The 14,739-nt window shown below is 46.9% G+C and overlaps 1 protein-coding gene across 5 annotated transcripts in view; it reads left to right on the forward strand.

Moving 5' to 3' along the window:
• The window catches only part of ALG1 (ALG1 chitobiosyldiphosphodolichol beta-mannosyltransferase), a 190,351-nt gene that overhangs the window by 47,148 nt on the left and 128,464 nt on the right, over nucleotides 1–14,739 (forward strand). For 3 of the 5 annotated variants that reach the window (XM_063934235.1, XM_063934234.1, XM_063934233.1), the window contains exon 4: nucleotides 12,386–12,534. In XM_063934235.1, the coding sequence (XP_063790305.1) occupies nucleotides 12,386–12,534 (149 nt within the window). Of the gene's footprint in view, nucleotides 1–12,381; nucleotides 12,535–14,739 lie in introns of all 5 variants that reach the window. The other 2 variants (XM_063934237.1, XM_063934236.1) reach the window with 1 other exon arrangement.

A 14,739-nucleotide genomic window follows, 5' to 3' on the forward strand; every position in this document is an offset into this window, starting at 1 on the left:
AAACACTGTATGGGTGACACAGTAGTATGTGGGTGACCTGTCGGCACCATCTGTTATTACTGGGTGTAAATTAACATGAAGTCAATAACCTATACCTGTATAGGGTACGGTTCCATGGGCCTGTAGCTCTCGCACAGGTGTGGTTTTATTGTGGGGGAATGATATTACATTTATGTGTATATACTTCCCTCGGGGTTGTAAGAATGTTATTTTAACCTAGTTACCACTCCCTGTTGTCGACAAATACTATGTTTTATGTCGACCATAAGGTTTCCTGGTCAGATCCACGACTTGGGCATTCAGTACATGGTCATGCACATTCAGCACACATTACTGTCACTAGAGACCCTGGGGTTCTAGACAAAATACTTGTATGTAGGAGATATATATAGTGCGGTTAGCCCCTGAGGAAGACTAGTCGGTTGAAACATCTGTCGGGCTGTGTTTGCTGTATTTGCTGTACTTCACCATGCCGTTTGGTTAAGGAATAAATCCTGCTTTTCTTTCATCTACACGTGAGTGCTGGCATGTCTACTTTTTCTGCATCGCTGGAGAAGTGAGTGTTTTTATATATATATATATATATATATATATATATATATATATATATATATGAATATATGATATAATTTTTTTCTTCTTCTCTCTCTAACGTCCTAGTGGATGCTGGGGACTCCGTAAGGACCATGGGGAATAGACGGGCTCCGCAGGAGACTGGGCACTCTTAAGAAAGATTTAGTACTACTGGTGTGCACTGGCTCCTCCCTCTATGCCCCTCCTCCAGACCTCAGTTAGAATCTGTGCCCGGCCAGAGCTGGGTGCTTTTAGTGAGCTCTCCTGAGCTTGCTAATAAGAAAGTATTTTAGTTAGGTTTTTTTTATTTTCAGAGAGCTTCTGCTGGCAACAGACTCTCTGCTACGTGGGACTGAGGGGAGAGAAGCAAACCTACTAACTGCGGCTAGGTTGCGCTTCTTAGGCTACTGGACACCATTAGCTCCAGAGGGATCGAACACAGGAACTTAACCTTGGTCGTCCGTTCCCGGAGCCGCACCGCCGTCCCCCTCGCAGAGCCAGAAGACAGAAGCCGGCGGGTTGATACAAGAAGACGTCAAAATCGGCGGCAGAAGACTCCGGTCTTCATAAGAGGTAGCGCACAGCACTGCAGCTGTGCGCCATTGCTCCCACACTAACCCACACACTCCGGTCACTGTAGGGTGCAGGGGGGGGGCGCCCTGGGCAGCAATTGAGTACCTCCTGGCAAAAAGCAGCATATATACAGCTGGGCACTGTAATATGCACGAGCCCCCGCCATTATTTTTACACAAAATCGCGGGACAGAAGCCCGCCGCTGAGGGGGCAGGGCTTCTTCCTCAGCACTCACCAGCGCCATTTTCTCTTCACAGCTCCGCTGAGAGGAATCTCCCCAGGCTCTCCCCTGCAGACTCACGGTAGAAAGAGGGTAAAAAGAGAGGGGGGGCACATAAATTTGGCGCAAAAGCAATATATACAGCAGCTACTGGGTTAACACTAAGTTACTGTGTGATTCCTGGGTTATATAGCACTGGGGTGTGTGCTGGCATACTCTCTCTCTCTCCAAAAGGCCTTGTAGGGGTCCTGTCCTCATATAGAGCATCCCCTGTGTGTGTGGTGTGTCGGTACGCTTGTGTCGACATGTTTGACGAGGAGGGCTATGTGGAGGCAGAGCAGGTGCAGATGAATGACGTGTCTCCGCCGACACCTGATTGGATGGATATGTGGAAGGTGTTAAATGATAATGTAAACTCCTTGCATAAAAGGTTGGATAAAGCTGAAACCTTGGGACAGTCGGGGTCTCAGCCCATGCCTGATCCTACAGCGCAGAGGCCGTCAGGGTCTCAGAAGCGCCCACTATCCCAAATTGTTGACACAGATATCGACACGGATTCTGACAGTGTCGATGGCGATGATGCAAAATTGCAGCCTAAAATGGCTAAAGCCATCCGCTACATGATTATAGCAATGAAGGATGTATTGCACATATCAGAGGTAAACCCTGTCCCTGACAAGAGGGTTTATATGTATGGGGAGAAAAAGCAAGAGGTGACTTTTCCCCCTTCACATGAGTTAAATGAGTTATGTGAAAAAGCATGGGATTCCCCCGATAGGAAAGTGCTGATTTCCAAAAGGTTACTTATGGTGTACCCTTTCCCGCCAACGGACAGGATGCGCTGGGAATCCTCCCCTAGGGTAGACAAAGCTCTGACACGCTTATCTAAAAAGGTGGCCCTGCCGTCACAGGATACGGCCTCCCTAAAGGATCCTGCGGATAGGAAGCAGGAAAGTATCCTGAAGTCTGTTTATACGCATTCAGGTACTCTACTGAGGCCGGCAATTGCGTTGGCCTGGATGTGTAGTGCTGTAGCAGCATGGACAGATACACTGTCTGAGGAACTGGATACCTTGGACAAGGATACTATTTTACTGACCCCGGGGCATATAAAAGACGCTGTCCTATATATGAGGGATGCCCAGAGGGACATTTGCCTACTGGGCTCTAGAATAAATGCAATGTCGATTTCTGCCAGAAGGGTCCTGTGGACTCGGCAATGGACAGGTGATGCCGACTCCAAAAAGCACATGGAGGTTTTACCTTACAAGGGTGAGGAATTGTTTGGGGACGGTCTCTCGGACCTAGTTTCCACAGCTATGGCTGGGAAGTCAAATTTTTTGCCATATATTCCCCCACAGCCTAAGAAAGCAACGTATTACCAAATGCAGTCCTTTCGATCACAAAAAGGCAAGAAAGTCAGAGGTGCGTCCTTTCTTGCCAGGGGCAGGGGTAGAGGAAAGAAGCTGCACCATACAGCTAGTTCCCAGGAACAGAAGTCCTCCCCGGCTTCCACTAAATCCACCGCATGACGCTGGGGCTCCACAGGTGGAGCCAGGAGCGGTGGGGGCGCGTCTCCGAAATTTCAGCCACCAGTGGGTTCGCTCACAGGTGGATCCCTGGGCTATACAGATTGTGTCTCAGGGATACAAGCTGGAATTCGAAGTGATGCCCCCTCACCGTTACCTCAAATCGGCCCTGCCAGCTTCCCCCATGGAAAGGGAGGTAGTGTTAGCGGCAATTCACAAGTTATATCTCCAGCAGGTGGTGGTAAAGGTTCCCCTCCTTCAACAGGGAAGGGGATACTATTCCACAATGTTTGTGGTACCGAAACCGGACGGTTCGGTCAGACCCATATTGAATTTAAAGTCCCTGAACATTTATCTGAAAAGATTCAAGTTCAAAATGGAATCGCTCAGAGCGGTCATTGCAAGCCTAGAAGAGGGGGATTTTATGGTGTCTCTGGACATCAAGGATGCTTACTTGCATGTCCCCATTTATCCACCTCATCAGGAGTACCTCAGATTTGTGGTACAGGACTGTCATTACCAATTCCAGACGTTGCCGTTTGGGCTCTCCACGGCACCGAGAATATTTACCAAGGTAATGGCGGAAATGATGGTGCTCCTGAGAAAGCATGGAGTCACAATTATCCCATACTTGGACGATCTCCTCATAAAGGCGAGGTCCAGAGAGCAGTTGCTGATCAGCGTAGCACACTCTCAGGAAGTGTTGCAACAGCACGGCTGGATTCTGAATATCCCAAAATCGCAGCTGATTCCTACGACGCGTCTGCTCTTTTTGGGCATGATTCTGGACACAGACCAGAAGAAGGTGTTTCTCCCGGCGGAGAAGGCTCAGGAGCTCGTGACTCTAGTCAGAGACCTCTTAAAACCGAAACAGCTGCATCACTGCACGCGAGTCCTGGGAAAGATGGTGGCATCATACGAAGCCATTCCCTTCGTCAGGTTCCATGCGAGGATCTTTCAGTGGGATCTGTTGGACAAGTGGTCCGGATCGCATCTTCAGATGCATTGGCTGATCACCCTGTCCCCCAAGGCCAGGGTGTCTCTTCTGTGGTGGCTGCAGAGTGCTCACCTCGAGGGCCACAGGTTCGGCATACAGGACTGGGTCCTGGTGACCACGGATGCGAGCCTCCGAGGATGGGGGGCAGTCACTCAGGGAAGAAACTTCCAAGGGTTGTGGTCAAGTCAGGAGGCTTGTCTGCACATAAATATCCTGAAACTAAGGGCCATATACAACGCCCTGAGTCAAGCAGAGCCTCTGCTTCGCAACCAACCGGTGCTGATTCAGTCAGACAACATCACCGCAGTGGCTCGTGTAAACCGCCAGGGCGGCACAAGAAGCACAGTGGCGATGGCGGAAGCCACCAGGATTCTTCGTTGGGCGGAGAATCACGTGCAAGCACTGTCAGCAGTGTTCATTCCGGGAGTGGACAACTGGGAAGCAGACTTCCTCAGCAGGCACGACCTCCACCCGGGAGAGTGGGGACTTCATCAAGAAGTCTTCAAGCAGATTACAAATCGATGGGAACTGCCACAGGTGGACATGATGGCATCCCGCCTCAACAAAAAGCTAAAAAGGTATTGCGCCAGGTCAAGGGACCCTCAGGCGATAGCTGTGGACGCACTAGTGACACCGTGGGTGTTCCAGTCGGTCTATGTATTTCCTCCTCTTCCTCTCATACCCAAGGTGCTGAGAATCGTAAGAAAAAGAGGGGTGAGAACAATACTCATTGTTCCGGATTGGCCAAGAAGGACTTGGTACCCGGAACTGCAAGAAATGCTAACAGAGGACCCATGGCCTCTGCCTCTCAGACAGGACCTGTTGCAACAGGGGCCCTGTCTGTTCCAAGACTTACCGCGGCTGCGTTTGACGGCATGGCGGTTGAACGCCGGATCCTAGCGGAAAAAGGCATTCCGGATGAAGTTATTCCTACGCTAATAAAGGCTAGGAAGGACGTGACAGCAAAACACTATCACCGTATATGGCGAAAATATGTTGCCTGGTGTGAGGCCAGGAAGGCCCCTACAGAGGAATTCCAGCTGGGCCGGTTCCTGCACTTCCTACAGTCTGGAGTGACTATGGGCTTGAAGTTGGGGTTCTAAAGGTCCAGATTTCGGCCCTATCCATTTTCTTTCAAAAAGAACTGGCTTCTCTTCCTGAGGTTTAGACGTTTGTTAAGGGAGTGCTGCATATTCAGCCCCCTTTTGTGCCACCAGTGGCACCTTGGGATCTCAACGTGGTGTTGGGTTTCCTGAAATCCCACTGGTTTGAGCCAATTAAGACCGTGGAGCTAAAGTATCTCACGTGGAAGGTGGTCATGCTATTGGCCTTAGCTTCGGCTAGGCGTGTGTCAGAATTGGCGGCTTTGTCATGTAATAGCCCCTATCTGGTTTTCCATGTGGACAGGGCAGAATTGCGGACTCGTCCACAATTTCTGCCGAAGGTGGTGTCATCTTTTCATTTGAACCAACCTATTGTGGTGCCTACGGCTACTCGTGACTTGGAGGATTCCAAGTTGCTTGATGTAGTCAGGGCTTTGAAGATTTATGTGGCCAGAACGGCTGGAGTCAGGAAAACTGACTCGCTGTTTATCCTGTAAGCATCCAACAAGCTGGGTGCTCCTGCTTCAAAGCAAACTATTGCTCGCTGGATCTGTAACATGATTCAGCAGGCTCATTCTGCGGCTGGATTGCCGCATCCAAAATCGATAAAAGCCCATTCCACAAGGAAAGTGGGCTCTTCTTGGGCGGCTGCCCGAGGGGTCTCGGCATTACAGCTTTGCCGAGCAGCTACTTGGTCGGGTTCAAACACTTTTGCAAAATTCTTCAAGTTTGATACCCTGGCTGAGGAGGACCTTGTGTTTGCCCATTCGGTGCTGCAGAGTCATCCGCACTCTCCCGCCCGTTTGGGAGCTTTCGTATAATCCCCATGGTCCTTACGGAGTCCCCAGCATCCACTAGGACGTTAGAGAAAATAAGATTTTACTCACCGGTAAATCTATTTCTCGTAGTCCATAGTGGATGCTGGGCGCCCGTCCCAAGTGCGGACTTTCTGCAATACTTGTATATAGTTATTGCTTAATAAAGGGTTATGTTATGTTGGCATCCGTGGTTGGTGCTTGGTTGATTGTTCATACTGTTAACTGGGTATGTTATCACAAGTTATACGGTGTGATTGGTGTGGCTGGTATGAGTCTTACCCTGGATTCCAAAATCCTTTCCTTGTAATGTCAGCTCTTCCGGGCACAGTTTCCTTAACTGAGGTCTGGAGGAGGGGCATAGAGGGAGGAGCCAGTGCACACCAGTAGTACTAAATCTTTCTTGAAGTGCCCAGTCTCCTGCGGAGCCAGTCTATTCCCTATGGTCCTTAGAAATAGATTTACCAGTGAGTGAAATCTTATTATTTTTATATATATATATAATATATATATATATATATATATATATATATATATATATATATATATATATATATATATATAAAATAAATATATATATATATATATATATATAAAATAAATATATATATATATATATATATATATATACATACATACATACATACATACATACATACATACACACACACACACACACACACACACACACACACACACACACACACACACACACATACACACACACACACACACACACACACACACACACACACACACACATACATATACACACACACACACACACACACACACACACCCCCGGCACTCTGTGCAGCAATAGAAATGCCTGGGTGCCCTCCTAAAGATAATGCAGTATCTGTACCTTCCCCACCTGTGGCTCAGGTGTATCTGGCAAAGGACAAGAGCCGGCACTCCAAGGTCGCTTCAAGACCTTGGAGTGCCGCCTCTTGTCCTTTGCCAGATACACCTGAGCCACAGGTGGGGAAGGTACAGATAATACAAATATATATATATATATATATATATATATATATATATATATATATATATATATATATATATATATATATATATATATATATATTATAATATATTTCCAAATTAAGGGAGCACTCACCAGTCTTCAAATAGATCTCAAGGCAATTTATTCAGACCATCAGCATATAGTTTATGTCAACGTTTCGGTCACAATTCTGACCTTTGTCAAGATAGCAGCGCAATGAACTAGTGTTACCTATATACCCATATAGTTCCCTCCCTCCAATTAATCAAAGCAACTCCCCCACACCCCACATAACAAACAATTACATACATTAGACACATATTAAAACCAAGAGGTCACTATATTTTATGCCACCCCTTTCTTGGCAATATATATGTATATATAAAATATAGCAAAATGTCAGCACTCTGTGTCCATAGCATTAGGTTCTGGTGCAGGGTCCTGGCAATTAATATAAACACTCACTTCTTCCAAAAGAGAAAAAACAAATTGACCAGCACTCACGTTTAGTAGATGAAAGAAAAAGGGTTTTATTCCTGACAAGCCATCTGGATATAACCCTGTACTACAGTCCGCCCGACAGCCGTTTCAACGCACAATGGTTTTCATCAGGGGCAGCTGTCACCCTGTCCAGAGTCTCTTTAAATAGCAGAGAGGGCGCCGGAAAGTTTAAAACAGGAAGCCCGTCATCTGGAGGCAGCGCGTCACAGCTGCTGCCTGATTAGCTCCTTCCGACACGTGGGTTGTGTTGCTACAATAAACAAACCCGGCTCTCTCCTTAGCAACCCGCTCCGGCAGCGCGACATCAGTGTAGCGCAGGCAGATCTGTATTTTCGTGCAGCGTCAAACAGGTGAAGTTGCTGCTGTCTGTATCCCCAGCCAACGGCACACCTGTAGAGTAATAAACCCACAGTGCGCCGACAGCAGGGAATTACAACAGCCCAAACACATATACAAACCGTGAAACAAAACACAAGTGAGCAAACTGTACTAACTTGCACAGCAATGGTATCAACCACTCAGGGAACGATTAAGTCTTAATGTAGTACAAAGCCATTATACTGATTGATTATAACCATGGTTATTGTCACCATAATTAATACACCACCGAAACTGTATAAAGTACACAGGACCAGAGTGAAAGGCAAATAAGAGCACCGTATGGTGTAAAGAACCAAAGGGATAAATAATCATCACCTGTAGGACAAAGCGTGTCCCTTGGTACAATACCCAGGATTCCCATGCCGTCTCCGAGCATGGCACTGACTGGGCCCAACACTGCTTAATTTGTAATTTGTAATCTGCTTTATGTTGGAAAGACCATACATACACAACCTCGGATGTTGATTCATCAGAAGGGGAGGGTGCTATTAGTATGTTCAATAGAGAACGTGGTAGACATCATTTTTTAGAGAGAACTCCGAAGGAACTCAGAGAAGGTATAGGCCGAAAAAATATAAGATCAGGAGGGGGAAAGGGAGAAAGAAGAAAGCGGGATATGCGCGATTGGAGAGAGGAACCCAGAGAGCAGAGGAAATACAGGAAGTAACATCTGATGATTTACGCATTATAAACCTGACAGAGAGAACTTTGACATCCAACCAGATTTCCCTATTATCCAAGGGTCTCTCTTTATCCCCCGTGAGTAAACCCGACCGTTTTGAGTGCGAGAAGGATCTCCATCTTTTCACTCCCAATATATTATTAAAGAAATTCTTTAAGAACAGGGATCCCCTCCCCGAACAGAGTACTCATTCACAAGGATCTATAACTACCACTATCTCATCTGCTGAATACCAAAACATGCTAAGGATGCTGGAAGGACTGGATACTGAAAAGGATCCAGATTCCCATGAATTACAACCTTATGATGCATCCAAGATGAAAAAGAAATCAACCTTTTTCCCGGATGCTAAAATCTGCCTTCCGGTCAAAGTATATCTGGACTTGGTATCCAGAGACTTAGATAATTTATTTAAGTGAAGGGGCACAATTTCCATCAAGTGCAGAATGACAACCTCACTAGGGATGAAAGATCTGCCCTCAAAGACATTTCCGAGTGGCAGGACACCATTATTAAGCCCTCGGATAAGGGGGGCAATGTGGTCCTATGGCCTAGAACCCTCTATGTAAAAGAACTGAATAAACAGCTGAGAGATCGGTCATGCTACAAACCTCTAATTTTTAACCCAACCTCTGACTTTCAAACCCAATATAACAACATTATTACGCAAGCATTGACTCAGGGCACCATCTCTAGAAAAGAATTTGACTTTTTGATATCCAGTCTGGAAGGAGGGGATTTTATGGTGTCGCTGGACGTGAAGGATGCCTACCTTCATGTCCCCATATTTCCTCCTCATCAGGAGTACCTGAGGTTCGTGGTACAGGACTGTCATTACCAGTTTCAGACATTGCCGTTTGGGCTTTCCACGGCCCCGAGGATTTCCACCAAAGTGATGGCGGAAATGATGGTGCTCCTGCGCAGGCAGGGAGTCACAATTATCCCGTACTTGGACGATCTCCTGATAAAGGCGAGATCGAGAGATCAATTGCTGAAAATCGCGTCGTTCTCCCTGAGAGTGTTACAACAACACGGATGGATTCTCAATATGTCAAAATCACAGTTGATTCCAACGACTCGACTATCATTCCTAGGCATATATCTGGACGCGGAACAGAAGAATGGTTTTTCTACCAATGGAAAAAGCCCAGGATCTCCAGAACATGGTCAGGAACCTGCTAAAACCAAAAAGAGTCTCTGTTCATCAATGCACTCGAGTTCTGGGAAAAATGGTGGCAGCCTACGAGGCCATCCCCTTCGGCAGGTTCCATGCGAGGACGTTTCAGTGGGACCTTCTGGACAAGTGGTCAGGGTCCCATCTGCAACTACATCAAAAGATAAGCCTGTCCCCCAGGGCCAGGGTGTGTCTCCTGTGGTGGCTGCAGAGTGCTCACCTTCTAGAGTGTCGCAGGTTCGGCATTCAAGACTGGGTTCTGGTGACCACGGACGCGAGCCTCCGAGGATGGGGAGCAGTCACAAAAGGAAGAAATTTTCAGGGTCTATGGTCAAGCCAGGAGGCTTGTCTAAACATAAACGTGCTGGAATTGAGGGCCATATACAACGGCCTACGACAAGCGGCCTACTAGTTCTGATTCAATCGGACAACGTCACAGCCGTGGCTCAGGTAAACCGCCAAGGCGGGACAAGGAGCAGAGTGGCAATGGCGGAAGCCACCAGAATTCTGCGCTGGGCGGAAAATCACGTAAGCGTTCTGTCCGCAGTCTTCATACCGGGAGTGGACAACTGGGAAGCAGACTTCGATCTCCATCCAGGAGAGTGGGGACTTCATCAAGAGGTCTTTGCAGAGATAACAAGTCTTTGGGGACTTCCTCAAATAGACATGATGGCGTCGCGCCTCAACAAAAAGGTTCGGAGGTATTGTGCCAGGTCAGGGGACCCTCAGGCAGTAGCTGTAGACGCCCTAGTGACACCATGGGTGTTTCAGTCGGTCTATGTGTTCCCTCCTCTGCCTCTCATCTCAAAAGTGCTGGGAATCATAAGAAGAAAAAGAGTACAGACAATACTCATTGGTCCAGATTGGCCTTGAAGGGCCTGGTATTCGGATCTTCAGGAGATGCTCACAGAAGATCCGTGGCCTCTTCCTCTCAGGGAAGACCTGTTGCAGCAAGGGCCTTGCATGTTCCAAGACTTACCGCGGTTGCGTTTGACGGCATGGCGGTTGAACACCAAATCCTAGCTGAGAAAGGTATTCCGGAGGAAGTTATCCCTACTCTGATAAAGGCTAGGGAGGAGGTAACGGCGAAGCATTATCACCGTATCTGGAGGAAGTATGTATCTTGGTGTGAAACCAAGAATGATCCTACGGAAGATTTCCATCTGGGCCGTTTTCTCCACTTCCTACAGACAGGAGTGGATATGGGCCTAAAGTTAGGCTCCATTAAGGTACCGATTTCGGCCCTATCTATATTCTTTCAGAAGGAATTGGCTTCTCTCCCAGAAGTCCAGACTTTTGTAAAGGGAGTGCTGCACATCCAGCCTCCTTTTGTGCCACCAGTGGCACCATGGGACCATAACGTGGTGTTACAGTTCCTTAAATCACACTGGTTTGAACCCCTTCAAACAGTTGAATTAAAATTTCTCACCTGGAAGGTGGTCATGTTATTAGCCTTAGCATCTGCAAGGCGGGTGTCAGAGTTGGCAGGCTTGTCTCACAAGAGCCCCTACTTGATTTTTTATGTGGATAGAGTGGATTGTGCCTAAGGTGGTTTCTTCATTTCATATGAACCAACCTATTGTGGTCCTGTGGCTACGAGTGACTTGGAGGACTCCAAGTCCCTGGATGTAGTAAGGGCCTTAAAAATCTATGTAGCCAGGATGCCTAGGGTTAGGAAGGCAGAGGCTCTGTTTGTCCTGTATGCAGCCAACAAGGTTGGCGCGCCTGCTTCTAAGCAGACTATTGCTCGCTGGATCTGTCACACGATTCAGCAGGCTCATTCTACGGCTGGATTGCCGTTACCAAATTCGGTAAAGGCCCATTCCACTAGGAAGGTGGGCTCTTCTTGGGCGGTTGCCTGAGGCGTCTCGGCATTACAGTTGTGCCGAGCAGCTACTTGGTCAGGTTCAAACACTTTTGCAAAATTCTACAAGTTTGATACCCTGGCTGAGGAGGATCTTGCGTTTGCTCAATCGGTGCTGCAGAGAGTCATCCGCACTCTCCCGCCCGGTTTGGAGCTTTGGTATAAACCTCATGGTCCTTACGGAGTCCCCAGCATCCACTAGGGCGTAAGAGAAAATAAGATTTTAAACCTGCCGGTAAATCTTTTTCTCCTAGTCCGTAGAGGATGCTGGGCGCCCGTCCCAGTGCGGACTAAATCTGCAAGACTTGTTGCTTACATAAGGGTTATGTTACAGTTGAGATCGGTCGTTGACTGATGCTGTTTTTGTTCATACTGTTAACTGGTTGCGTATATTCCAGGTTATACGGTGTGGATGGTGTGGGCTGGTATGAATCTTGCCCTTAGATTACAAAATCCTTTCCTCATATTGTCCATCTCCTCTGGGCACAGTTTCTCTGAGGTCTGGAGGAGGGGCATAGAGGGAGGAGCCAGTGCACACCCATACTAAAAGTTCTTTCTTAGTGCCCATGTCTCCTGCGGAGTCTGTCTATACACCATGGTCCTTACGGAGTCCCCAGCATCCTCTACGAACTAGGAGAAAAAGATTTACCGGTAGGTTTAAAATCTTATTTTAATGTTCAGTACCGTCAGGCAATGACATGTCTACTTTAGCGGGACTACTGAATGCATTACTCCATGAATGTTTACGGTTGCACTAATAACATTTAAATTAACCCAGCAGTGGGTCTATTGTTACAGTGCTGCTCCTTGATGGGTACAAGGTACACAAGTACAGGTCTGTGAAATGTTTTGAGTGGAAATAAATAATGCACGCAGAAGTTATTGATCAGTGAATATTTCTTAATTTTAATATATTTTTTGTTTCTGAAAATCTAACAGATTGTCTATTTATCTTTCTTTAAGGTAGAATCCACCAGGTTTACCTAGCATTGCAGTAGCGTGGTTCTTTTGTCTGCTGAGAAGATGCCAACTGATAATTGATTGGCACAACTATGGGTATTCAATCATGAGTCTGACAAATGGATCAGGACATCCAGTTGTTCGCATTGCAAAATGGTTTGTATGTTTTGTACACGTATGTAAATGAGGAAGTTACTCTCTGTGCACATTTAGCTCATACAAGATTTGTAGTAGTGAATGCTTGCCCTATGTTTTGAATTTTCTCTGGAGAATAAAACAATTTTAGAGAGTGCTTCTTGCTACATCTATAATTCTGCCATTGCTTACTAAAATGTTTACATAATAATATTTAATAAAAAGAGCTAATATTTTCACTTAGCACTTTGATTATAGAGATCCTGAAAACAGCATTATTCTTTTGAATTGGGTCTTTGTGTAGCATACGGTTCACCGTGGTTACAGAATTTGTGCTAGTGACTGTGCTTTTGCAATTTGGAAATCCCTGTGATGCCATCATTGAGTGGCCAAATTATATGACTACTAGGCGATTTCATGCAAAGTAGCTATTCCGCAGATAATGCTGATGTAGGATGTCTGATCTGTATAAAAATGGAAAGGCGAAGGTATGCAGAGACTAATGAAGTGTATCACTCATAAAATAATGGGTAAATAATGCAATCTGATGGACTTTGAACGTGTTATGATTGACACTCATGGCTTCGGTGTGAGTATTAGCAAGGTAACTGCACTGGTGAATTGTTAGAGGGCGGCAGTTGTTTAATTGTACACAGAGTGCACTGGCATCCAAAAAATGGAGTCAGAGCGCAAGGCCTGTGGTCGTAAATGGCTATTGGATGCTTGAGCAGAAAGGTGAATGGGCAGACTTGTTCAATTCCCACAGACTGTCAACAGTGCATGGATAATGGTTAATCCAAATCGGGGAGCAATGCAGGTGGCCACTAATGAACAGTTTGCCGCACATGACATTTACCACTTAACTGACGATTTATTTAGCCAAAAACCGCTTTGAAATTGTCTGGTTTTTTTTTTATGAGTGAACTAGGTGAAGAACATGACTTTAACCCTATCCCAAATGATTTTAGTTAAAAAAAATAATAATAATAATTATATATATATATATATATATATATATTTTTATTTTCTCTAACGTCCTAGTGGATGCTGGGGACTCCGTAAGGACCATGGGGAATAGACGGGCTCCGCAGGAGATAGGGCACTTTAAGAAAGCTTTGGATTCTGGGTGTGCACTGGCTCCTCCCTCTATGTCCCTCCTCTAGACCCCAGTTAGATCCTGTGCCCAGAGGATGAAGGGCGCACTGCAGGGAGCTCTCTTGAGTTCTTTGCTATAGAAAGCATTTTTGTTTTGGATTTTCACTTTTTTACAGGGAGCACTGCTGGCAACAGGCTCCCTGCATCGAGGGACTGAGGAGAGAGGGGCAGACCTACCTAACTGATAGGATCTGCTTCCTCGGCTACTGAACACCATTAGCTTCAGAGGGGGTGAACACAGGTTCGTCCTGGGGGTCCACCCCCGGAGCCACGCCGCCGTTCTCCTCACAGAGCCAGAAGAGCAGAAGCAAGAAGACGTCTCAGGCGGCAGAAGCCTTCAGCTTCACAGAGGTAACGCACAGCACTGCAGCTGTGCGTCATTGCTCCACATCACCTCACACACTCCGGTCACTGTATGGGTGCAGGGCGCAGGGGGGGGGGTGCCCTGGGCAGCAATAGTTACACCTCTTGGATGGCAAATAGGTATATATATAATTGAGCCCCCGCCATTTTTTCAAGATTTTGAGCGGGATAGAAGCCCGCCGCCGAGGGGGCGGGGCTTCTCCCTCAGCACTCACCAGCGCCATTTCTCTCTCCACAGAACGCTGAGAGGAAGCTCCCCGGACTCTCCCCTGCTTACACACGGTGAAGGGGGTTTAAAAAGAGAGGGGGGGGGCACATAATTGGCGGATACAATATAATACAGCGCTACTGGGGAAAAACATTCTGTGTTGGTCTCCAGGTTGTTGCGCTGGGGTGTGTGCTGGCATACTCTCTCTGTCTCTCCAAAGGGCCTTTCAGGGGATACTGTCTTCAGAAAAAGTTTCCCTGGGTGTGTGCAGTGTGTCGGTACGGGTGTGTCGACATGTTTGATGAGGAAGGCTCGCTAAATGTGGAGGGGGAGTGCTTGAATGTCAGGTCGCCGTCGGCAACGCCGACACCGGACTGGATGGATATGCTAAATGTCTTGAATGCAAATGTAAATCTGCTGCTTAAAAGATTAGACAAGGCTGAAGCTAGGGATCAGTCAGGTAGCCAGCCCGTGCCTGTCCCTGGGGAGCCAGGACCTTC

This window comes from Pseudophryne corroboree, chromosome 7 (genome assembly GCF_028390025.1).
Source record: "Pseudophryne corroboree isolate aPseCor3 chromosome 7, aPseCor3.hap2, whole genome shotgun sequence".
Classification (NCBI taxonomy): Eukaryota; Metazoa; Chordata; class Amphibia; order Anura; family Myobatrachidae; genus Pseudophryne; species Pseudophryne corroboree.